This window comes from Pleurodeles waltl, chromosome 3_2 (genome assembly GCF_031143425.1).
Source record: "Pleurodeles waltl isolate 20211129_DDA chromosome 3_2, aPleWal1.hap1.20221129, whole genome shotgun sequence".
Taxonomy (NCBI): Eukaryota; Metazoa; Chordata; class Amphibia; order Caudata; family Salamandridae; genus Pleurodeles; species Pleurodeles waltl.
Window position 1 is genome coordinate 127,796,358 of NC_090441.1, and position 27,037 is coordinate 127,823,394.

At 46.3% G+C, this 27,037-nt stretch overlaps 1 protein-coding gene across 1 annotated transcript in view; it reads left to right on the forward strand.

Annotated features, from left to right (window-relative positions):
- The window catches only part of SMTNL2 (smoothelin like 2), a 302,171-nt gene that overhangs the window by 247,756 nt on the left and 27,378 nt on the right, over nucleotides 1-27,037 (forward strand). Inside the window, exons 7-8 of the mRNA XM_069226976.1 lie at nucleotides 805-922; nucleotides 7,056-7,207. Coding sequence (XP_069083077.1) covers nucleotides 805-922; nucleotides 7,056-7,207 — 270 coding nt within the window. The remainder of the gene's footprint in view (nucleotides 1-804; nucleotides 923-7,055; nucleotides 7,208-27,037) is intronic.

Sequence of the window (27,037 nt, forward strand, 5' to 3'; positions counted from 1 at the left end):
TGGGTTTTCAGGACCCTTTTGAAATAGAGAAGATAAGTCATGGACTTCATTTGGAGTTTCTCCATTAGAGAAGGTTGAATAATGCAATAGAAAATCTCTAAAAAAAAAAAATATATATATATATATAATAATGTGTACCTTTTCACAATTGCTCAAGGCTTTACTTTTGTTCACATCTGTCTCATCATACCTCAACACCCTCTTGTTCATTTCATCACAATGTAGGATTTATGTATTCTGCCACCCCACAATTCATGGTCCTGTCTTTGACTTCTTAGACCTATCTTCCTTCCTGTTCCTGTTCCTGTTTCTCTGTTCCTCAGACCTCTCTGAATTGAATCTGGTCTCAATAGATTTCTTCTCTACACAATATGTATAGAAGGAGACGGTAGAAAGATTTGGGTCAAGCTTTGGATACGAAGATTTATCAAATGACAGGATGTGTCAAGATTATCCTGAAGTTGTGCATTTCCAAATCAAGATTGAGATTGTAAATTCTTATCTGTTTAGTTATCCATTAATAACATTAGGTTAGGTTTTGTATGTGTGCAGAAGGAAATGAACAATTTGTGTTACATGAAGGAATGAATACAGTTAGGATCAACTCACAACCCGACAACCTGTAACCTAAAATAGCTTTAAGTATTGCATGAAATGTGTATAAGAAGACTTGAAGTACTTACTAAACACTATTTAGACTATAAAAACATTTGAAAACTGTTTAAGGATTTGACACCAATTGTGTGGCACTGACCCTACCCCTCTTGCTGCCCCTTGAACGTCCTTTTTGTGTAATTCTTCTAGAGCAAAAGGACAATCTAAAGTGACGCTGAAAAGATCCCAGAGCTTTGGTGTGGCCAGTGCCAGCAGCATCAAGCAAGTGCTTCTTGACTGGTGCAAATCGAAGACCATTGGATACAAGGTATGACTCGCTTTCTGCTCCATAATCTTTTAGTTTGTCTTTGTTTCTTTGATAGTGACCACTGGTGTGGTCCATGTGAAAAAAACAAAAACTGCAAAAGCATATTTTACAAAAACATTGAGTCAAAAATTTAGAGAGACAAATTCTTTATCTTACGTAAAATTCCCCCCGCAAAGATCCAATCCATGCTGCACCAGGGATGTGTCTGTTGTTCTTGGAATTGCGCTGCACAGCAAAGGAAATGCATAGGTTCAGCTGGATACACTTAGACTGGCAAAGCACCTTCAGCCTACTTCCAAGGGTCCAGGACAGGGGTGGCATTACTTGGCAGGGTAGAATCAGAGATGGCAGAGTCCAGGTGCAAGGTTGTTGGAGCCTTCGGTGCCAGAGGCTCAAGTCGGGAGGCTGGCCAAATAGCCCTTGGATTCACCTTGGGGTGCTGGATTCAAGAGATACAGGTCTATTCCTTCTCATCCGGGCAGGAGGGCAACACAGCAAAGCAGTAGTCCACCAGAATGGCAGTCCTTCAGCAGCACTGCAGTCCTTATTCCTGGCAGAGTATCCTCAGGTTCAGAAGTGTACTGAAGAGTTGGTGTCTGAGGTCCAGTATTTATACCCAGTTGTGCTTTTGAAGTGGGGGAGAAGCTTCTAGAGGTTTCCCTTTGTAGTCCCCAGGGATCCTTCCTGCCCTGATTCCAGACTAACTACAGGGGGTATGCATCCCATTTTGTGGAGGCAGGAGTTAGCCTATTCAGGTGTAGGTTGGACTGTCCCCAGCTTCTCCCTCTCATCCTGCCAGTGATGGCCCATCCAGGCACATTTAAGTATCATATTTTGTGTGGCTGTCTAGGAGGAATACACAAATCTCAGCTGTCAGCTACCCCCAGTCATGTGACCAGAAACAGGCACTCAATGGCTATGGCAAGAAAATGACAACTTTCTAGAGTGGCATTTTCAGAATTGCAATTTAAAATCCGACTTCACCAGAAGTTGGGATTTTAAATTGTGATTCCAGAAACACCAAACTAGAACTGGTTATCTCTCCCCATTTGGAAATTAAACTAATAAAATTTAACAAGGCAACTCCAGTGTTATCCTATGGGGGGAAATAGGCCTTGCAGTAGTGAAAAATGAATTCAAGAGTTTTTCACCAGTAGGACATGTAAAACGTAGAAAGTAAATGTCCTACTTTTAAAATGTATTGCGCCTTCCCGCCACGCTGTCCAGGGCCTTCTTTACATATGTACTAAAAAGGAAGGTTTGGGTCTGGCAAAAGATTTATTTTGCTAGGTTGAAATGGCAGTTTAGAGCTGCACACACAGCCTTTGCAATGGCTGGCCTGTGGCACAACCAGCGCTGCAGGTCCACTAGTAGTATTTAACCCCTTCTGTGCCGAGGACGTAATGGTTACATCCTGCGGCACAGTGCTGCTGTGCCCAGGACGTAACCATTACGTCCTGGGCACCCAGCCCAGAGGGAGCACTAGCGCTCCCTCTGTGGGGTTCCCCCCCACCCCCCAAAGTCGGGGATGGAAGCCCTTCCCCTTCCACCCCCGAACCCATCCCCCCCCGTGACGTCAGCGCGCAAGCGCGCGCTGTTTGTCACAGGGCCTCCTCCCATCGCGCTGGAAGCAGCTTCCAGCGCGATGATCGGAAGAGAAATGCTTTGCATTTCTCTTCCGATCACGGGGAGGAGGCAGAGAGGCTTCAAAGGGAAGGAAAGTTATTTCCTTCCCTTTGAAGTCTCTCTCTGCGTTTTGGCAGCCGGATTGTAAAGCAATCCGGCTGTCAAAACGCCCACTAGACACCAGGGATGTCTTTTTCATTTATGAAACAGACAAAAGGGATCGACCCCTTGGGCAAGGGTCGCTCCCGTGGGGGGGAAGGGGGGGGGGCATTTTTTTTTTAAGGCCTTTTCTGCCCTCCCTGGGGGCAGAAACCTCTAGGCACCAGGGATACATTTGTTTTCATTTTTTTTTTTCAGTTTTTGTTTTTTGAGGTGGGGAGGGTAGGCAAGGGTCGTTCCCCTAGGGGGCAAATTTAATTTAGGCCATTTCTGACCCCCATGGGGGCAGATCAGCCTATTTTTATTAGGCCGATCTGCCCCCAAGGGGGGCAGAAACCACTAGGCACCAGGGATCTTTTTTTTCCGCCGTCACACAAGGGGAGCGACCTTGTAGGCAAGGGTCGCTCCCCGGTGGGGTGTGGGGGGCAAATTTATTTTAGGCCATTTGGCGCCAGGGCAAATTGTTTTTTTGTGGTTTGTTGTTTTTTTTTTTTTTAGAGATTGGGAGCGACCCATTAGGCAAGGGTCGCTCCCCTAAGGGGCAAATTGTATTTAGACCATTTCTGCCCCCCTTGGGGGCAGATTGGCCTATTGTAGGTCAATCTGCCCCCAAGGGGGGCAGAAACCACTAGGCACCAGGGAGCTTTTTTTGCGCCGTCATGCAAGGGTCGCTCCCTGGGGGGTGGGGGGTCAAATTTATTTTAGGCCATTTCTGCCCCCCCTGGGGGCAGATCGCCCTATTGGTATTAGGCCGATCTACCCCCGGGGAGGGCAGAAACCTCTAGGCGCCAGGGCAAATAGTTTTTTTGTGTTTTTTTTGTTTGTTTGTTTGTTTGTTTGTTTTTTTTTTAGAGATGGGGAGTGACCCATTAGGCAAGGGTCGCTCCCCTGGGGGGCAAATTGTATTTAGACCATTTCTACCCCCGGCAGATTGGCCGATTGTAGGTCAATCTGCCCCCAAGGGGGCAGAAACCACTAGGCACCGGGGATTTTTTTTTGGCGCCAATGTCACGCAGGGGGAGCGACCCCCCCATAGGCGAGGGTCGCTCGCGAGTGGGTTGGGGGGCTCGGGGGTTGGGGGACAAATTTATTTTAGGCAATTTCTGCCCCCCCTGGGGCCGGCTGAGCTAGAGGCCAAAATCCACAGGTAGGCACTGTTTTCTATGAAAAAATGTGATGTGTCCACATTTTGTTTTGGGCCATTTCCTGTCGCGGGCGCTAGGTCTACCCACACAAGTGAGGTATCATTTTTATCGGGAGACTTGGGGGAACGCTGGGTGGAAGGAAATTTGTGGCTCCTCTCAGATTCCAGAACTTTCTGTCACCGAAATGTGAGGAAAGTCACCCCATCTTGGATTCCCCTAGGTCTCTAGTTTTCAAAAATGCACAGGTTTGGTTGGTTTCCCTAGGTGCCGGCTGAGCTAGAGGCCAAAATCTATAGGTAGGCACTTTGCAAAAAACAGCTCTGTTTTCTGTGATGTGTCCACGCTGTGTTTCGGGGCATATCCTGTTGCGGGCGCTAGGTCTACCCACACAAGTGAGGTATCATTTTTATCGGGAGACTTGGGGGAACATAGAATAGCAATACAAGTGATATTGCCCCTTGTCTTTCTCTACATTTTTCCCTTCCAAATGTAAGACAGTGTGTAAAAAAGACGTCTATTTGAGAAATGCCCTGTAATTCACATGCTAGTATGGGCACCCCGGAATTCAGAGATGTGCAAATAACCACTGCTTCTAAACACCTTATCTTGTGCCCATTTTGGAAATACAAAGGTTTTCTTGATAGCTATTTTTTACTCTTTATATTTCAGCAAATGAATTGCTGTATACCGGGTATAGAATGAAAACCCACTGCAGGGTGCAAGTCATTTATTGGCTCTGGGTACCTAGAGTTCTTGTTGAACCAACAAGCCCTATATATCCCCGCAACCAGAAGAGTCCAGCAGACGTAACGGTATATTGCTTTCGAAAATCTGACATTGCAGGAAAAAGTTAGAGTAAAACGTAGAGAAAATTTGATGTTTTTTTCACCTCAATTTCAATATTTTTCTTTTTCAGTTGTTATTTTCTGTAGGAAACCCTTGTAGGATCTACACAAATTACTCCTTGCTGGATTCAGAATTTTGTCTACTTTTCAGAAATGTTGCGGTTTCTGGGATCCAGCGTTGGTTTCATGCCCATTTCTGTCACTGACTGAAAGGAGGCTGAAAGCATAAAAAATCGTAAAAATGGGGTATGTCCCAGTAAAATGCCAAAATTGTGTTGAAAACTTGGGTTTTCTGATTCAAGTCTGCCTGTTCCTGAAAGCTGGGAAGCTGGTGATTTTAGCACCGCAAACCCTTTGTTGATGCCCTTTTCAGGGAAAAAAACACAAGCCTTCTTCTGCAGCCCCTTTTTCCCATTTTTCTGAAAAAAACGAAATTTTCACAGTATTTTGGCTAATTTCTTGGCCTCCTTCTGGGGAACCCACAAAGTCTGGGTACCTCTAGAATCCCTAGGATGTTGGAAAAAAAGGACGCCAATTTGGCTTGGCTAGCTTATGTGGACAAAAAGTTATGAGGGCCTAAGCGCGAACTGCCCCAAATAGCCAGAAAAAGGCTCTGCACAGGAGGGGGAAAAGGCCTGGCAGCGAAGGGGTTAATTTACAAGCCCAGGGTACATGTACTACCACTTTCTTAGGGACTTATAAGTAATTTAAACATGCCAAGGAATAAGCCAATGTTACCATGTTCAGGGGAGACAGCACAAGTACTTTAGCACTGGTTAGCAGTCATAAAGTGCACAGAGTCTTAGGGCTAGCAAAAACAAGGTCAGTAAAAATGGAGGAGGATGGCACAAAAGTTGGGGGAGGAGGAGAGAGCATCTTAAGTCTGACAGGTCTAGCAGTGAGCAATGAACCCATTGACCCATGTGCCGGCTTACTGGGTTGAGAGTTCACAGGATGAGGTTGGAGGGTGATAACATAGTCATTTACATACTGTCTCCTTCAGTATGGTGTGCCAGTTGCCCTGCAGATCTATAAGGTAATTAGGCAGCTGGTGGAGGCATGTTCCGCCGGATGCCCTTCTAGTTGATTTCAGAACATTTGGGCAGTGTTGGGTCGGTGGTATTTATCGAATATGTTGTAGGAAAGGTGTGTACTGTTATTGTACCAGGTGATCATATGATGATAGCAGATGCAGTTCTCACCGTCACATCACTTCCTGCTAGCTAGAACAAGCGCTCACTACTGTAAGGGCAGCTCATAGTGCGATGCAGTTTCCTTCATGGTATACGCTACTCACATTTCAGAAAAGGCACATCCAATTGTGCTGTGACTTCTGTGTATCTGCAAAGTGGTTTTTGCCTTTACTTCAGTGTTGCATAACCTTTCTGCCCGTGCTTCATGCAAGCCTATACTTCTCCAGTGACACTATTTGGAAAATAAAAATAAAAAGGTATCAGTAAAAGTTTTTTTTTTATTTTTTTTTATTTTATTTTTTTATTGAAAGTGCTTCTTCATTGATTGGTGGTTTTGTGTGTGTGGCTGTGCAGACTGGTGAGTGAGTCAATGAGAGAAAAAGTAAAGTTAGGGAAGGATGAGCCAGTGAATGGTTGACAAGTTGGTGAATATTTGGAAGCATAAATGAATAAGTGAATTAAGGCATGGTTGAGAGGAGGAAGGGGTAAATGAACAGATGGGTGAATTGGGACTATGTGTGGGGACGAATTAATGTTTCAGTTGTTGGAATGCATGGATGCTCAAGGGCAGGGTGCTGAGGTTGGTCACAGACTCATTCGTAGCAGGAGCCTTCATCCATTCCTGCCATTTCATCTCACTAACTCTTCTAAGCACTTACTCATATGTCCATCCTTGCATTCAGCCACCCATTTTTCATCCACTCATTAGCTCCTTATCTCATTATTCCACTCACCTAGCCACATGGAAAAGTTTCATCGAATGATGAGTTCTCTAAGTATAAAAAGTGCAGGCCTGTTGGCCTTGCCAAAGCTTGTTTGACACAGCTGAATACATGTATTGGAAAGGTAGGTCCGGTTGTTCTGTCCTACTTTCTTATGTACGCAGTGGTTTTAAATTTAAAATAATCTGGACACGTGTAAATCTCTGTGTACGAGCACCTCTTGATTTTCCCTCATGGTTGTTAGAGAGAAAAAGGAAGCTTCCTGCCTTCTGATGCGGAAGGCAACCATGTACACAGAGTTGATGTTATTATGACCTTGGACATATTGATTCAATAGCCTTTTACTGAGTGGACAAAGTGAGGTCTAGCTGTGCTATTGTGGAAATGTGAATCTGGGGTGACCTCGCACTGTAAACAATTCTTTGTGTTTTTGTCTTTTACAGAAGATTGATCTTCAGAATTTCTCTTCAAGTTGGAGTGATGGCATGGCGTTCTGTGCTTTGGTTCATTCCTTCTTCCCGGAAGCGTTTGATTATGATGCCCTTGTTCCAACCAATCATAAGCAGAACTTTGAACTTGCCTTCTCCACAGCTGAGTAAGTCCTGGATGGTACAATGACATAGGTTAGAAGTCAATCAAATACTGAACCTATATCTGCTAACCATCCATATGCTTTAATTTTCCATTTTTGCATCCTGTAAATATTGACATTGTTTCTTTCCTTCGATATAAACCATATCAATTACCAAATCAAGCATACTTACTATCCAAGCAATGTATTATAGATGTGTATCTCGGCTGACCACCAGGTCATTATGGCCAGTTTCCAGGCCTGGGCTTTTGTGCGATATCCTAATGCTTTGAGTATTTTAGGTGTGTTTTTGTCCTATTGAAAACATCAGACTAAGATGCCTGAACCCACTGATTTGTAGGTGAATACTTCAGGACTGGAGGCAGTGTGCGTAATGACCCTGTGAGTTGATTAATATGCAAAAGCCACACCCCCAGCAGCCAGCGATATCAGCCCCCCCCCCAATCTGCCAACCTTTCCTGGATCAGTATCAATGTTTTTGTTCTAAAGATTTAAAAATGTGCCATAACGTCGGAGTAGACTATGGGTGTTGTAAGAAAGTGGTTATTAGTTGAGGGGGGTAAGTACCCACCTGAAGCAAAAATCACAATCCCTGTCAGGGTGAATCACTAAAGTCACTGAATAAAGCTTAGCTCAACACCCTGGTTGCTATGACACAGACAAGCTTAACTTAGAGGCTATGTGTAAAGTATTTATGCAGTACTAAAACGGTAATAAAGCTGAAAGGCAAAACCATAGAAATCCCAACGCAAATTACAAAAATAGAGTACATTTTAACAAACAAAATGACAAAATCCAGTAAGGGGAACCTGAGGTATTAATTTTTGAAGATTTATGAGGAAGTAGCACCAAGAAGCATAAAATGCCAAGGATAGTCACTGGTCATGGTAGAACAGGCCCGAGATGCAATTTGACACTGACTGAAGTGGAGGCAGGTCCGATACCCTAACCAGGATCTTCCTGGTCAAAGATTTTAACTTTCTGACATTAGTCCTTTATGTCCTAATCCACAGCAGAAGTATGCTTCTAAAGCTCCCCAGCAACTCGGGGGTGGCAAGTGGAGACTAATAGGGTTGGTAGATAGAGGGTAACATGTGGGTTCAGTGCTGAGTCCGGTGCCAGTGGTCAGTTTGGCAGTTGCAGGAAAAGGCCTCCTGAAGATTTTTGTATCCCTGCAGATTGAACAGGAGTTTAGCCTTGTTACTCTTAGAGTCCACTTCTTTGTCTTTGGTAAAAGAGAGCACAAGACAGTCCCCAGGGCACTTCTTAGGTTGCAGACAGCATGTTCAGGAGTGTTCTGAAGTGGGTGCCTGGAGATGCCGCATACATGCCTGGCACAAGCTAGTGGGTGGAAATGACGCCAGTGGATCCCCTCAACAATAGGGTGTGGTAGGGCTAACCCTGCCCAATAAGGGATTTTTAAGATGGCTGAATTCTTTGGCCACGCCAACCTTGGGCTCTGAGGGCTTGGGTATGATGGGGAGGAAACACAGAGTCAGACATATGGTAAGAACGAGCTAAGCTTTATTCAACCAGTGTATACACACAGATTGTTTTGGCATTCTATTTTCCTCCTTTGAAGTGTGTTCCAAATGGCTTTCAAGCAGGTCTTGACACAGGATCTCACACTGTGAAGTCATCAAGAGGCCCACTGTAATAGAAGCCCGTTTTACTGGCGGGCACAAGAAGGGTGCATTCCTGGGTGGTAGCTACATCTGCTTGTCCTCTTTGAAGATAATCAAGTTCTTGGGCCCAGCCCGCAGGCAACTCTATCTAGGGCCAACAACACCTCCCCACATCCAAGGCCTTTTGTCGTTGTCTTGGGAGTATGTTCATACCTCTTTCACACCTATTGAAATGCTAATTGCTGGCAGGCAGAAGTGGGAGAACAAAATGCAGATTTAGCTTCCAGAGACTTCAGACAGGACAAAGGCAACTTTATCAAGGCTATTTTTTCTAATATCTAGCAAAAAATCAAATTTCACATTTGATTTGGATTTTTAATAACTATAAAAAAATTGTTGCATAATTATTTTTCTAAATAGTTTCAGTCCTTACATACAGTATTAGTTTTAATATTGCATCCCAGTGTTTTCATATGGAACAGTGAGCCTTGTTACAGTGAAAATAGCTTTGAGGTGCTAGTCACTTTAAGGACATGTTTAACATTAAACCTTTACATTTCCTACTTTTTGAATACGATGCAAACTGCCTTTTGGGCAGTAAGGCCTACTTAGGGGTGTGTTATAAATATTTAAAAGAGAGGTTTAGAATGGGGTAGTTTTGATAGGTCAAATTTGAAGTTAAAATGTGCATTTTTAAAAAAAGTAAATGTTTTACACATGGAGAGACAAGGAAGTCTATAGCCACCATACCACCACCCAAAATCAAAACCGAGAACACAAAGTATGAGGGGGAAAAAACAAGACCTGACCAACCAGTGGTAGAACCACTCTTGCCGTGATCCAATCTAATCAGACATGGTTGTGAAAACCATATGTTTGGGACCTATCTTAGGGGTTCCTCCTTACGGAATAGGTGGTCTCACACACATAATAGTGTCATGCTTCATCATTTGGCCACCTACCCCCACCCAGGTAGGACAGTGCCACCTGGGCAGACTCAACCTCATTGATAAATGAACCCAGAGGGAGTACTTAGATTATATTTTTTGGGATAGTACCGGCATCGGATCACCAGTGTAAATCACACCTTTAATAGTGGTGTCTGCTGATAAATTAAAAACAAGATGGGGATGTTTTTTGAGTATGACTCATTACGTCGCTATAATCCTAATGGCCAACATGTTTCTGCCCACACGTGAAGCCATAACTGGTCTGGGGCATTCTTCAGGGCCTGAGATCCCTAGTGAGTGTAGTGTGAAGAATAACCCATCCTATCTTAATGGTACAAGGCTCATATGCAACACACTCAAGGCCTACCTGAGTAATTACTCAAATCTGGAGGTACCCTAACTTTTAAGAGCAACTAGCCCCTGGCCTGGGGTGGGGGTGATGCCTCTTATAGTAACACATTCATCAAAGGGAGCATTCGTCAGGAACAACTATTTGGGCCCCGCCCAGCCGCTGACATTTAGGGTACCTCCAAATTTGAGTAATTACTCAGGTAGGCCTTGAGTGTGTTGCATATGAGCCTTTACATTATATATTCAGTAAGATTAAATCATCCATTCAGGAAGGGGGACTGGGCTAACTGGTTCTTAATGGAGCACTGTTGTTGAAAGGAAGCATTTCACATCTGGATTCCATACAAATACCACACATTCCCCTCCATCAAACAAAAATGAATTTGAGTAATACAACATTATGCTAAATTTAACTACACATTTATTAAAATCTCCAACCTATAGATAAAATACAAAAAAAGACAGTACAACATAATAAGGTACTGCCAATATATGCCTACCATGAACACAAAGGAATAATGGACTGTTTGTCAACTTGACTCACAAGAGCAATGACAATTGCACCTCATGTGAACCTGCCCAATCCATTAATTCTTTCCACCACTTATTGATTATGCAGTTTTCCCCCTACTTTGTGTGTACTTTGTGTTCGTGGTCATCACCCACACGTATAATCATAGAGCATCTTCTAGAAGCCGATCTTTTATCCTTTATTCTGACTGTGTCAGCAAATCTCCCAGTCAATAATCATTCAGGAACCTTATTGCCCATGTTCCATATATGTCTACCTCAGAACTCCTCTACTTGACTTGCCACCATAATCTGTCTCAATGGATCTGGAAATGTGGACAATCCAGATCTAACCAATTTTTCTTTTCTTGACTTCAACCTAATCACAATTTGACTGATCTTCCATCACTGGATGTGTTCGCAATCTAACACTTCTGGAAATCATTTACTTTATTTATCCTTATGCACATTCACTCCATGAGACATTCTCTCAACTATGCCCATCATCCACATCTGTTTCAGATGGCACACAACAGCTCTTCCCCTCATCTTCTCAAATGGGGAGTTCTTTCCCACATTTTAAGAGCTGTACAGTAACTACACAAATTCTTTCACAGCTTCATTGCAGTATTTATCATTGGTAATGGCCAACTGAACCCCTTCCTTCAAAATCTTTATCTATCTCTCTGTCCATCTCTCTACTGTATCACTACTTTGTGGAAAATACACCGATGTGCGTTTATGTTCAATGCCATAGTTTGATGAGAATAACACCATTTCAGATGACATCAGCTGTGCACGTTCTTAGATGTCACTTGACTGACCAACTTAATCTCACACAACAGGCTGATCTGATCAATCAACTCTAAAAGGAATTGAGGGCTTCCAGATAAACACATCAGTTCAACAATATTCAAAGATGCACTTTTCGAACACCTTGCATGGTCTAAATAGTGTAATCTTAAATGGCAGTACAACTTTGGAGCTTATTACTTACCGTGCATACTATTGAATGTCTCAGCCTCTTTAACATTTCCTATCTACCATATGTCACCAGAAGTCATTTGTCATTCATTCTCCCATACTGCTCAGTTCCTGATGTCCTTCATGAGTCATATCTAGAATTGTCTGCTGTAGTACCTTTAGAACTACCAATTTATGTCTTCTTAACATGAAACCATCACATTCTAATAACTCCTATGCCACATTAGAGTAAGGTAAAGTATCATCTTCCAGACATTTCTTATTGGACCATCCCAAACTTGTAAATCCCACATCACTGGTAACTTGACCTACCACATCACTGGTAACTTGCTAATCCTCTTAGGTAATACACCTTTCGAACACTTCACATGTTGATACCACACTCTCCATTTTTGCTCTTGTTGCCAGATCATCCACTGACTGGCTGGACAAATAATCTGCCAATATTTATTGCCCCTTCAGTATACTCAACTTGGAGGTGAAATTTCTGTGTTGTTCTCCTGCACCCTCTCGTAAGCAATTGAACCAGCGGGCACTGATTTGTGCTTACTGCATATCTAGTCCCACACACATCTCCTCAAGTATTCAGTCCCCAACCAATAAAGGTAATGTCTCCTTCTCAACAGTCGAATAATGTTTCTCTGTGCCTTTTAATTGTTCAGATGCAACCGCAATTGTCACAACTTTACCCGTTTGATCCTATAGTAATTTGGCTCCAATCCCTACATTTCTGTCATCAGTAATGATAATGAAGCTACAGCTTATATCAAAAAGGCTTAAAGCAGGAGTTCCACTACAGCCTTCTTAATATTGCTAAACTCACTGGCACATTTACTACTCCATTGAACTTTGTCATCTTTATAATTCTATCTGAGGATCAAGGAATGTATTTTGCATAATATTCAGCTAGGGCAAGAAACAATCTGAGCTTATCTTTTTCCTATGGTTTGGAGGCATCTTCAACTTATGTAAACAAACATCTTGTGGGAGCTATGCCATCATTGGTGATACAGTGGCACATTGGTCTAATGATCTCATCTCAAATTTATATTTCTGTTCACCCTGCAGAAACTTTAACAATGTCTTGTTATGTTTTACCAAATACAAGAATATCATCCTGGAAGTATATTGCATTGCTTGTATCTTTAAATAGTTGGAGTAATTATTTGATATTAATACAAATGGCTTACATATATACTGAAATGCTCCTTCCAGTGTTATGAAGATTATAAGCAGTTTAGACTCATTGTGGACTGCCACCTGCTGACAGGCACTAGTCTCATCTGGTATGGAAAAGATTTTTCCCTCCACCTTCAATGGCCTTAAATCCATACATGATCTGATCTTCCAGTTAGACTTATGCTCTACAATTACTGGTAATAGCCACTCTGATTAGTGGTAATAACATCTTTGACTCAATTTTTTCAACTAAACCTTGTTTACATAGTTTATTCAGTTCTTCTCTCAGTGCTTTTCTCACTGAATCCAGAACATACTCTGACTTATGTACTCTTGCTGTGATTCCTTTCATCAGTATTATGTTGTGAACAAACCTTTTTTTAAATTGGGTCAGATCAGAATATCTTGGAGAAAGTTTTTATTTTTAAACTCCATTCTGCAGCCTTGTCACTATGACCTCCCAGTATTAAATTACTGTATCACAACACCTGGTGAGGAAGATTTGGATTTAAGGCCATCATTATCATAATCTCATCAGAATGTTGGTGATAGCAACTGGGTCTTTTAATAGAATATCATTTGGGTGGCACAAGATAAATCCAAGGGTTATTAGAACACTAGAGTATTAAGAGCTCCATTGAAAACAATAGAGTGCTCTGGGCTTCTAATGGCTGGTAGAAGCCCGAAGCGCTAACTTTCCAATGTTTTTGTTCACAGCTGTTGCTGTGAACATAGGCCTGACGGAGCCCAAGGGGATGTCAATCCCTTCGAGCTCCGTGAGGCCTTTGTTTCATTTATTAGAACATTCTGCCCTCCAGCGACATACTCTAATAGCCTTATAGCCCTCCGTAGCTGGGATATACCGGCTTTAAAATCCTGCTCCCTTGTTAAAGGCCCTCGCCTTTGGCTCAAGCCTTTAATGACTGGTATAGCCCACTACGGCCTGCTATAAGTATACTATCACACCACTCTCTACTGCTGCCTAGAAAGTGCACCACTGTGCCGCATCCTTGGGAAATGACCCCACGTGGTGGATAGTATCTCAATGACTCTTGCCCACAGCATTACACGTCATTCTATAGAACTTAACCTACAACCTGTACTGATGCCAATGGACCTCGCCATACTGCATCCTAGAATCAGTAATCCACAATACTACACATCTGGAGCACAAATCAAATGCACTACATAACAGAAGCATTAACCCATCGAACTCCACTACACCCTAGGACCATAAACAGACCACATTGCACTGCATTCAAGGTGAACTGACTCGCCTCACTTAGCTGCAGCCTAGGGCCATAAATATACCACATTTCAGTGCATCTAAGGAACACTTAACTACACCCTAGGAACATAAACATATCACATTTCAGTGCATGCTAGGAACACTGACTCGCCACACTGGACGACACCCTATGAGCATTAATGTAGCCCATTGTACATCATCGTAGGAGCACTAACCAACATTACCCGCTAGGAGATTTAAAAAAAATTGCACTGCAACCTAGGCACACTAACTCACCATACCCTAGGAGCATTAACACACATCATTGAAGTGTGTCCGATGAAAACTATCCCATCACACAGCACTGCATCCTAGGGGCCCCGCACAACCCTGCTGCACTGCGTCCTAGGTATTCTAGCCCAACACACTGCATCTTATGGACACTAAGCTTCCACATATCATCAGAGGAACACTGAACAGCATTCTAGAGAAAGCATAATTTATTCCCACTCTTTTGCATTCCTACCTGTATTCTAGTTCTTGTTTCACACATTCACAGTTGACCAGGGTTCTTCAAAAGCAAGACCTGTTGAAATTTGCAATTGTTCATATTTATTTAATTCATATGTGGAGATATTGAAATATTATTTTTATCATGATCAGGTTTTGCTATTGTTTTCTTAAGTTGATTGGTCAAAAAAGATAACAGAATCCGACGTGGAGTTTTTCTTATCTTTCTGAGCAGTAGGGGACATTTTGATCTACTTTTCAAGTTTGTTTTTAACAGCACGAGTAGATTGTTTGGGAATTCATCCAAAAGTCTAATCTTTTTTTTTTTTCCACTGAACTCTCATTGAAACAATATTTCTGATTTTAGTTTCCTCTGGTTTGTATGAGGTTTTCTACATTTGTAGAGTAATGTTGTCAGTGATCAGCCAAACGCAAATCTTCCCTGCAAACAATCACGTGTGTATCTCGATGGTGACCTTACTAATGAAGTAACCATCTATCCACACTTGGACTTGAAACAGTTTTCGAGTCCAACTGTTTTGCTGCCAAATATTGGACAAGAAATATTTAAAAACAGACCGTGTTTTCCTCACAGGTTTCTTGTATTTATTTAATTGTACATTCTGGTGATTGTTGTGAAAGCCTGAACTTATGTTATTTGACAGAGTTTGATACTATTCATGCCTGGCAATCACCGATCTTTGGCCTGGAGCTAGAGTGGGGTTGGTCTCATTGGGGATTCTCAAAGACAGGTTCTTGGGTCACTGGCATTATCTCCAACTACACCTGAAAACTGTTAAATGTCAACTCCAGTTCATTTTTACAGAATTGTAAATCTGCTTCTATGTTATATATGGCGCCAGTGATTAACAAAGACACATAAATTGCCATAAATGTAATTTTATAGTACAGTTTTGTTTTCTTTGGGGGAGTTGCTGTAGCTGAAACTATGCTCATTCATTTCTAGAAAATCACACACTTGTCAGCAAATTTAAGTACTAATGTGGAAGAGACCAGGAACCGTATTAAAGAAAGTGACCCAAATCTTACGTGTGTGTGCGCCTGCTTTCTGCCTCTCTGGGGTACTTTGGCATTGCAGAAGGGCCTGTAGATGCCCTGCATGCCCCTTCTGTAGTACAGATGGCGCTGGTGCCCATGAAGTGCTGTGGCTGTCACAAAGGAGCAGCCCCTAATTTGCATTGGCGTGACCCATGCAAATGAGGGAGTCACTTTGCCTTTGCGCCCATGCTGTATTATGCACCAGCGGTGATACTGTCCATCATATGAATAAGCCTAAAAATGCACCAAAGAACTTGATTTCAAGAAAATCTTTATGGTTTTGAGGGTTGGTTGAAGACTGTCTAACTTCCTTCTTTCTAGCTTTTTATCCCTCGCTGTTGGACGGTGGTAAAATGTTATCCTTTCCTTCTTCTTATCATATAATTTCTACCTACCCCGAACAATAATGTGAAGAATGCTTGTTAGTGGCATCTTCCACAGTAGCGACTAGCGCCTAGGTCGTTTAAACCTCTCATTTAGAAATCATGAAAGAAACGAGACCAACTGCAAGTGTCTCCCTTTTCTAGGAAATTAGAATGCACCTTGATCAAGTGTGAGCATTAAAATTACAATAGAAGGATTAATAGTCTTGCTTATATTGTTAAGAAATCTGTAATTGTATGTTTTGTTTGTGTCATTCTTCATACCATACTTGTGCTGTATGTATGCTCTCAAAGGAACAAATGTTACTATTTACAAGTGTAATGGTACTTCTGTGTAATATAATGCATCATCCAACCCAATCACCTTCACCATTGATTTTGGTCACCGTTCCATTGCCAATAGTTACAAGTATGTGGTGGTAGTTACAAAGTGCAAATCTAGGTAGGGAGCAAAATAATGCTGTACATAGTAGTCAGGGAAAAGAGCAACTCTCACTCCAGGGGTGGTGGCGATTCATTACCCTCTCATCTCTGTCCTCCTCGTCCCAGTCCTTACTTGTGAGGGGACTCCACCTAAGTCAGAGGTTTGTCACACTAGGGATCTCTGATCCAAACAGCTTGGAGTTGTTTTCTATTATAAATAGAATAAATGCTCCTCCTCCCCTTCCTGTGTATTTCTCTGTCCTTGCAGACCAGAGGTAAGCTGCACTATCCTATACTGTTATATTCAGTACAAGTTTTTTTACTCTGCATCTTCTGTGTTGGTGCATTTCGTATTTGGTACATGCTCACAAGTAAGGACTGGGATGAGGAGGGCGGAGATGAGCGGGTAATAACCCTATTACTTACATGTAATCTTCATTGTCCCAGTTTGGAGTCCTCATCCCAGTTCACTTCCCTCTGCCCGTTTGCATCTCCACATACTACTCAGTCTTCGTAAATTACATGGAAATGGGTGGGTGAAAGCATTTATTCTATTGCTCATAGAAATAGAAAACTGCTTCAAACAGAGATCTCTAGTGTGGGAACCCCTGTTGGAGGCAGAGTCACCACACAAGTACAGATTGGGATGAGGAGGTCTTCGAATCAGCGTAATGAAGATTGCCAGTAAGTAATTGGAAGTTATAGGGTCATTCATCTTGTAGTAAATGAATGGAGAGGGAAAAAGTCTCTGTCATTGAGCTTACACGGCCTTAGAGCCGGGAGGTCCTTACGAATGACAGAGACAAGTGATCCTTGGAGACATGAGTTCCTTTATAACAGAAGAGTGACGTAGCAACCCAGATTTGCAGAGGGGTAGACGTGATCCCATTGGACATGATTTGGCCCAGTGTTCTACCATGTTCCTTAAAGTAATGGTAGATCTACTAAGTAGGCTTGATTGGGTGCAGTGGCCAAATGTCTGTCATGATCTAATGGTAGAAATATTTTTTGTTTTAGAGTGGAAAAAAATGTAAACTTGTCTATTGTGTTATGTGATGGAACTTACAGCAGCGTAGGGCTTTAGCCTTCCATATTCTAGCTCCAGACAGGTCCAGCAGTAGTTCTGGAGAATTCTTTGTAAAAGATAAGTAATACCACCATTGCAGTGTAATGTTTGCTCTCTTTAGTAGTAAGTATCCACGCATATCTGTAGAGCCTTGGTAACTTCGATAAAGCAGTGGCATTAATACATAGTCATTTTTTTTGTAAGATGAGCAAAATGGATCCAAAAAGTGTAAGCCTCTTACTATTTACTTTCCTTGGCTATATAGCACCATTCTGCCTCCCAAAGGCTGCTGCAGGGCTCTGGCATTAGAACAAAGTTTTCAGCAGGAGTCTACCACGTACATGGGCTTAACTAACCGTTAATTCAAGCTGGTTCATGCCAGGTGGGCAGGCTACATTAAAAGAAGTTAGACTGGAGGGGCGTGGCCAAGAGGCCGAAGATGGCGCACGCATAATCCCCTCGCTCCGGAGGGGCATGTAATTATCCGTGTACTGAGAGCCGGCCCGGGGCAATCTGTGTTGGTGCTGCGGGGAGTGCTCGAGGGGACCGGCCAGGGAGCCGCGGAGCCCTTCCTGCACCCTGACACACAGGTGAGAGGAGCCGGCGGCCTATCCCTCGGCCAGAGCCAGGGACTTGAGTGGAGGTGCGGGGCCGGAGCAGACGACCGCGCACACCGAGAGAGTGCTGGGGCGGTCCCGACCGCCAGGGAGTCGTACCCAAAACTGAGAAGCGTGGCCCCGAATGAGGTAGGCGCGGTGGATGGCCCGGCCGGCCTGGGGCCACAGAAGAGGTCTGGCGGCCCTTGAGTGGGTGATGTGATGGGCGGGGCACCATGAGGGGACGTATCCTGTAGTGCGGGCAGAGACCAGGACAAGGAGCGGAGGCGCGAGCCCGCGCGGGGCTGAGGCCGGCCCTCAGACGTGCCAGGTGGATGTCGGGGGCGGCGCCGACCACCTGGGAACTGCGGCTGTAACGGAGGTGCGCTGCCCTGGGAAGGAGGGCGCGGTGGGTGGCCCCACCAGCCCGAAGTCAAGGAGAGAAACCGGCGGCGTCCTAGTAAGCGGTGGGAAGACCAGGATCCTGTGTAGGGCCGCGGAGTCCTGCTGGAGCGGAGACTGCAGGAACCGGACATAGGACCTTGCGGGACCCGATCGGCCTCCGGTGCGCCGGGTGAGTACCCGGGGCGGCACTGACTGCTAGAGAAAAAGGCAGGGACAGTGGAGCGTGGCCACCTAGGGAGGTGAGAGTGGCGGATGTCCCCCACCGACGATCCGAAACACAAGAGGAGCGCCGGTGACCTCCTGGTGAACTGCGAGGCGACTGGGATACTTGGAAGGGCTTTGGGCCCTGGTAGTGCGACATCCGGGGCCCCCAGACCGCACCCCAGTAAACCCCGAATGGGGGGCCGCCGGGGTCATCCCAACCACCCCTGGAGGAGAGGGGGCCTTGGAGCGGGCCCAAGCAGGGCACCACTGTTCTAGGGGCGGCACTGGTGAGTCGACACTGGCGCTGAGCGGGGGAGCGGTCACGCCGCGGCCCCCGGCGCCACATTAGGATCAGGCAGGCGCCCCCTGGGGAACCACCAAGTAAAATCAGCCAGGGGGCAATCCGGGAGCGCCCTGGTGGGACCCGGATGGGTGCAGCCCCCTGCACACACTGAGGGGGGGGGGCGCGATCGGGCCGGGCCTCGGCCAGGTGGCGGCGGACGGCCGTAACCTAACAGCGAGGAGCCTCCCATCCCTGCGGAGCATACAAAGGACCCACTGGAAACTGGCGACTACTAGAGCGGTATCTCAGAAAACTGGGGGGAAGCCAACTGGGAGCCGTAACGCAGCCTGAATCGGGCTAACAGCGGACGTCACGTGTGGCGGAGTGGCCGCAATAAGTCTGGCCCCCGCCTCGGTCCCGGAGGCGCGACCCCTCATATATTCAATGTCCCCCAAGAACCGGCACAAGAGTAGAATCATGGACAACGCAATGCCCTCTGAGCACAAAGGGGGGGACCCGCAGGACCCACCACAAATTAAAGTACAGGACACCTTAGACAAAATACTGGGGGCAATCGAAGACACGGACAACGCTGCAGCACGATATCAATCAGGTCGCAGTCGAAGTGGGTCTCTTGAGGGCAGATCATCACAAACTGGCGGACAGAGTCAGAGACGGAGACCACGCTGGCGGAAATTGCACCGAAACAAAAAGACCTACTGGCTGAGGTAACGTGCCTCACGGACAGAGTGGCACGCCTAGAACAAAGAGCAGAGGATGCTGAGGGAAGAAACCGGAGGAACAACGTGCATGTGGTTGGCCTCCCAGAGAGGGCAGAGGGCACGAATATGGTGGAATTCCTCAATAAATGGCTATGCACAATTGTGGCACCGGGTCACCTGACCCCCTTCTACACGCTGGAACAAGCGCACCGGGTGCCCTCGAGGCCCCTCGCCCCGGGCAGGCCCCCGCGTAGTGATTGCCAGATTACTACACTACAGAGACAGAGACATTCTTCTGCAGAGGGCCAGAGAGTCGGGCCCTTTTAAGGTAGCGAATGGGGAGGGGACGCTGTTCCCAGATTTTACATTGGATGTTCAGAACAAGTGAGCTTCATTCATGGCAGTTAAGAGGGCTCTAAGAGAAGAAGGGATCCAATACTTTCTGCTTTATCCGGCCAGAGTGAAAGCGATACTGGACGGTAAGACCGCATTCTTCCAATCCCCCGAGGAGGCGTGGGAGTGGCTGGAGGCCCATGGGACCCAACCGGGGCCCGGGAGTGCGGTGGACCAGGAATAGCTCCCGTTTGGCACCAACCCAGACGGAAAAGGGCAGGAAGGCAGCACTGGAGGTGGCAGCCCGCATGGGCGGAGAGGGGTCCCCCCCGGAGGGCTCAGGAGGAGAATCAGATGACACAGTGATGTCCTCGACCGGGGACTCGGGCTGCTCGGCGCGCGATCTGAGGGTAACCCTGCAGTCAGCGAACGAACTTGGATAACTAAGCTTACAGGAGAGCTCTGGGGCAAGGTGAAACAGGTGAACATATGAGGCCCCTCTGGACTTGTCACCTCCCCCTCCCTCCCCTACCGGAATCTCGCCCTTTCAGTCAGACTGGCGAGAACTGCAGTTAAAAGTTTGAATAAGTTGCACTGTTGCACAGTTTTCTGGGCAACCTACTGTTCGAGAGGTGCCCTGGGGAGGGGGAGTTGGGTTACGCAATTGCAAGTTATGATGGCACTGTGGGAGATCTGGTTTGACTATATCAGGTATCCGATAGAACGCAAGGGGAGGCCAGCCACGGGGGCGGGATGGGGAAGTTATCATAAGAATGAAATACCAACATGGCAGAATATAACTTCCTAACATGGAACATCCGGGGATGGGCACACCAGCTAAAAGGCATAGAATACGGTCTTACCTAAAGAGAAGGGGCGTACAAGTGGCAATGCTGCAAGAGACTCACCTAGCAGCTGGAGAGGTGGAGAAGTTGAGACGCAGGTGGAGGGGGCAGGTGTTCGCTACGGAATACTCAGCATACGCAAGGGGAGTAATGATATGGGTACGAGCAGGGGTCCCCTTTGAGGTAGAATCCTCCAACATAGATCGCGAAGGCAGGTTTGTAATTTTGGATGGGAAGTTACACGGCACTCAGATTGTCCTGAGCTGTATATAAGCTCCTAATCAAGATCAGGTCCCCTTTATGACACGGTTATCGAGTCATCTCACTTGCCAGCGGATAGGAGAACTGTTAGTCGGGGGAGATTACAATAGTGTACTAGACGTAGACATGGACAGGTCCACACCACCGCTACAGGGGGCAGTGACAAGTAAGATAGCCAAAAAACTGAGAGAATGGTTAGATTCTTAGGGACTTGTGGACATCTGGCGGGAACAACACTTGAATGACAAAGATTACTCGTACTATTCGGGCCTCCACCGAGTCCACACCAGAATTGATAGAGTGGTATGCACAGCAACCCTGGCACTGGGAATGACCCATTCTGAATATCTTGGACGTACTCTGTCCGATCACAATCCCTTATTACTGACTTGGAGGGTGACGGAGGACAGGCCCCCCATCCCATCATGGAGACTGGCCCCCGCGGCACTCGAGGATCAGGCATATAGAGACGCCCTGCGACTGCACCTGGCAGACCATATTAAGTCCAATAAAGGATCTACCTCCTCTAGATCCACGGAGTGGGAAACACTTATTTTCTTATTGTCTAGGACAGTCGGTTGGGGTGAGGCGTACGCTCGAAAGGGAACTGACTAATCTAGAGAAGAAAATACACGAGGGGGAACTGAGACAGGGAGTGGACGCACAGGAGAGCGAGGAATACAACCATGCACGGAGAGCCCACTCCCAGGTCTAGGAACAACTCAGATGCCACAATATGCAAAAATATTTTGCCTCATTACAATCGGAGGAGGGCAGATCTGGGAAAATGCTGGCGTGTTTGGTGAGGCCAGGGGGGGGGACAGTGAGCCCATTATGAGTGTGCTGGATAAGGAAGGGGAGCGTAGACTTAGGCCGGGCCCTATAAATGACGCATTCAAGGAATATTACACTCACCTGTATGGGAAGCCTGGTGAGCTTAGGACGATGGCCTTTGATAGTTTTCTACAACAGATCCCACTGACGACCTTAGCGATCGAGGAGAGGGATAGTCTGGGGGGACCAGTGACGTTGGAGGAGGTCAGTGAAGCTATATCGCAACTGTCCCCTGGGAAGACTCTGGGAACAGACGGCCTCCCTATGGACTTTTATAAAAAAAATATGTGACATTGCTGGCTCCCCAGTTAGTGGAAATGTATACGGAGGCATTACTCCACGGTGAGCTGCCGGGTACCCTGAGAGAGGCTTTGGTGGTCCCACTGCCCAAGACAAAATCCAAGGAGGCTTCGGTGACCGACTTCCGCCCCTTGTCAATGTTGAACAGAGATTTTAAAATCCTCCGTAAGATCATGGCCAACCGTTTGCTTTGCCACATATCCACACTCCTGCACGCAGACCAGAACTGTTTTGTCCCGAATCGTAGTACCTCTATGAATCTGAGGCAACTTTTCACTGTTCTGCATATGCCCAGTGAAGAGAAACCCCCATCGGGAGTATTGCTCGCGGTGGACTTCGAAAAGGCCTTTGACTCGATCAGGTGGGACTACTTAAGGGCCGTGATGCTCCGAATGGGGCTGGGAGAGGGATGAGTAAAATGGGTGGACTTGTTATACGTGTCCCCACTGGCAAGGGTAAAGACGGGCAGGACGGTATCTGATACCTACCAAATATACAGGGGAACTAGACAGGGATGCCCCTCGTCCCCACTCTTATTCGCCCTGGCCATTGAGCCCCTGGCGACCCGGATGCGACGGGATGGCGCGGGTAAAGGAGTGGAATGGGGACAATCTGAACATGTCATCTCATTATACGCCGATGATATACTCATTTACCTTAGGGACGGGAAGATTGGACTCCCATGGGCTTTGAGGAACCTAGAAGAGTTCGGGACACTGTCAGGCCTACGCCTTAACCGAGGCAAAACATTTGTTTTCCCCATATTACCGAGCTGCGAATGCCCCGTAGCATGCCAGAGGGATGTGATCTGGGCCCCACATACCTTCAAGTATCTGGGCATACAAGTATTCCATGAAATGGGTGATCTCTGGGATGGTAACCTCAGTAGGGCACTCCGCTCCTTGCGGGCTTCTGTTGGGTTCTGGCGATCCTTGAAGTTAATGATAATGGCTAGAATATCATTATCTAAAAAGATCATGCTCCCCCGCCTTCTCTACTACTTCGCTAATTTGCCACTACTGATTCCATCAGCATGGTTCCACGAATTGAACACCCTACTTAGGGAACTTATATGGGATGATGGCCGAAGACGCACCGCGCTGTCGACCCTTTGCAGGCCGGCCCACTTGGGAGGCCTGGGAGCCCCAGACATCGGAGCCTATTATTTGGCGTCCCAATTATAGTGGGTGGCCGGATGGTTCACTGGTAGGGGACAGTTGGACAGGAGTACCGCCCATGAAGAGGTAGGCATAGACCGGATTATAGCACGCATGACAAGAGGATAACCCCCCAGATGGACAGCCTGATGACAAGAGTGGCGGTAACGTGTTGGAGGAGATGCGCGAGAAGGGTCGGAGTGGGCCCACCCTACTCTCCAGCGCTGCCGTTGTCGGTTCTTGTGCTAGACGCGGGGGAAGAGCCCGGGGGGCACGGGACTGGGACCATGGAAGAGCGCGGGAGTGGAAACAATTGGGGAACTGTTCCGAGAAGGGGTGCTGAGATCCTTCGCTGATTTAACGACCCGAGGAGTCCCCCAGGGACAGTTCCTACTATTTCGGAAGCTGGTACATACCCTGAAAGAGCACTGGGATATGATTAATGCGGAGCCCACTACCCACAGGGTGTTACATATCCTTCTGACATCTGGAGAGGAGACCCGCTTAATTACTAAGCTATACCGGGTCAAGATTGAGGATGCATTGGACCCACTACAGCCCCTGAGAGAGAGATGGGAAAGGACGGTAGGCAGGAAGTTGTCGGATGCAGAATGGAGTAGGGCATTGGCTTACCCCTGGGTGGTCTCCCGCAACACATGACTGCGATACATTCAATACAATTATTTTCATAGGACGTACCTTACCCCGCACCGACTGTCGCTAATATATGGAGGAGACCTCAAGACATGCCCCAGATGAGAGGACGTGGACGCTGACTTTGACCACATGGTATGGAGCTGCCCAGAACTCCAGCTGGGCTGGGTGGCGGTGATGGCTGACCTGTCGAGATTATTTAAGATGGATCTGACTCCGGCCCCCACTATATGCTTACTGGGTCTCAAGACGGGATTGCCACAGGGGAAGGTAAGAGTTCGCTTCCTAGATGAACTACAGGTCCTGAAAGGCGAAGAAGCAAGAGGCCTCCGTCAAAACCCCATTGCCCCAGAGTGGGAAGACATAGGCGGTCATTCTGACCGCGGCAGGCGGTGGTCGCCGCCCGCCATGCGGTAACCGCCGAATGACCGCGGCGGTCATTCCAACTTTCCTGCTGGGCCGGCGGGTGACTGCCAAAAGGCCGTCCGCCGGCCCAGCGGGAAAGCCCCTGCAACGAGGAAGCCGGCTCCGAATGGAGCCAGCGGAGTTGCAGGGGTGCGACGGGTGCAGTGGCACCCGTTGCGATTTTCACTGTCTGCAAAGCAGACAGTGAAAATCTTTGTGGGGCCCTGTTAGGGGGCCCCTGCACTGCCCATGCCAGTGGCATGGGCAGTGCAGGGGCCCCCAGGGGCCCCACGGCACCCGTTCCCGCCATCCGGGTTCTGGCGGTGGACACCGCCAGAAACAGGCTGGCGGGAAGGGGGTCGGAATCCCCATGGCAGTGCTGCAAGCAGCGCTGCCATGGCGGATTCCCTGGGCCAGGGGAAAACCGGCGGGAAACCGCCGGTTCCCCTTTTCTGACCGCGGCTTTACCGCCGCGGTCAGAATAGCCCAGGAAGCACTGCCAGCCTGTTGGCGGTGCTTCCTCCGCCATGGCGGTCATGGACCGCCAGGGTCAGAATGACCCCCACAGTGATGAGATGGGACGGCATAGTGAGGGGGGTGGGAACACCCACAGAGGAACCAGCAGGAGTAGGAGTCTAGGAGGACGGAAGGTAGGGAGGGACGATATTGCACCTGACAGGGTGAGGCTCGAGAGAGGGACCGCAAGACCATGTGAGATGCAGGGGCGGAGGTAGCAATTGGACCAAACTGAGTGTACTGGGGCGTAGACGGGTTGGATATGAACGGCCACCTATTCATCAAGGAGTGAGGGGAGAAAGAGAATAGTACCATCCCTCGCCACGGAGAAGCCCAAGAGAGTCTCACCCCAGAAAATGTAATTACCTACTCAACACGGCGCCATCACGTTTAAATACGGTTTAGCTCAAGTTAAGTCTGTTATGTAGTCATAAAAACAAAATGGTATTACAGTATTCACATGTAAGGAATGTACAGCTAAGAAGCGTTAACGTATTTGGTTCTGAGGCAGTTTAATCCGGAATCATAGACATAATGAACAATGTGATGAAAATCCCAGAACATGTAACAGCCCGATGTGCTATCAATATTGTTAACTGTGAACAGGATGGGAACATGATTATGCCATAATTTGATTTGCACTTGTAAGACGGCGATTTGTTAATAAAAATATATTTTTAAAAAAAAGAAAGACTGGTCCCCACAGGTTTAGAGCGGTTCCTCTACTGGTTCGTGGCTGCTTCGCTGTAGGTGGTTTTAGTCCTCCTCGTTGAAACCCAAAATCATAACTGTTTCTAAAGTTGTGCATTGCAGGATAACTCCGGTGCTGCTGCAGCTCCTTTCTCCTGGTCATTGTGTACAAAGCACTGGCCCCTTGCTGGCACTTCTCCATAGCTTGTGTTTACAGGGTGCAGGGCTTCCTGACAGCTGCACAAGGCATCCCTGTCCGCTACACTCCCTAACTAGACCAGCATGTCAAAAACATGGAATTAGGAAAAACACAGGTATTTCATAAGATTGTATCTTAAATTTAGTTTGAGCCACTGGAGGAATTATATATGCATTAAGGGGAAAGAAAGAGGTTATGTTTATGTATCACTCGTTTCCCTGTTAGTCTGGTACAAACTGATATAAGCACATGATGTAAAGTTGAGTCTGTGAAATCAGGTCCACATATGTTATATTCCCTCCATATTTTCACCCACTGTAGTTGTAGTAGAATTACAACTTACTAAGTCACATAACGTGTGAAATCATATATGAAATTAGTTATAGACTACAAAGTGCTTAATTTCCCATCCCTGGCCTTAGTAAAAAAAAATTCAATTGGATTCTGAAGCAATGAGAGAGGTCATGGTTTTGGTGTAAGCTGTGTCTCAGCTCCCACAAAGCCCAACAATCTGACTCATGACAGTAAACTTGTTTCTTTTAGGAGCCCCTCTCTTACACTCTTTAACTGTGCAATAAGGCCTTCTTCGGAGAATTGTATGTTTGAATACATTCAGCCTCTTGCCAAAAGAACAAAACAGTTAGAATATAAAGTCATCGAAAGGCCCAAACTAGATTTGTCCTTGGTGAGGATCATAAATTTAAAAAGAAAAATGTCACAACAGTGAAGAAAACAGAATAAATGGCTCCCAAGTTATAACAAAATCAAAACTGCCAATAGGAAAGCATTGTAAAACAAAATGTACTCAATGTCATCCTATGGAGAAATACAAAAAAGTTCAAAGGAGCTTCCAAGTTACTACCGTGCAGCTGACTGGGGTTTAAGCAAACAGTGTGGGCAACTTACTTGTGGTCATGTCCTAGAAAACGCTGGTGTCCCAAATGACATGATTGTTTTTACTTAGAGACATAGAAGCATTTCTGGAACATTAAAATCTGCTGCAAGCCATGTCTGAAAGCTGAAGCCAATAGCAGATTCGTAAGCCTTGCTGCAGCCGGTCCTCATGGGTTGCTGTAACAGATCCACAGGGCTCATTGTGACCAAAAAGCTCAGAGCAGGAAACAATGCAAAGATGAAGCTGCTTTCCACTTTGAGTGGGAG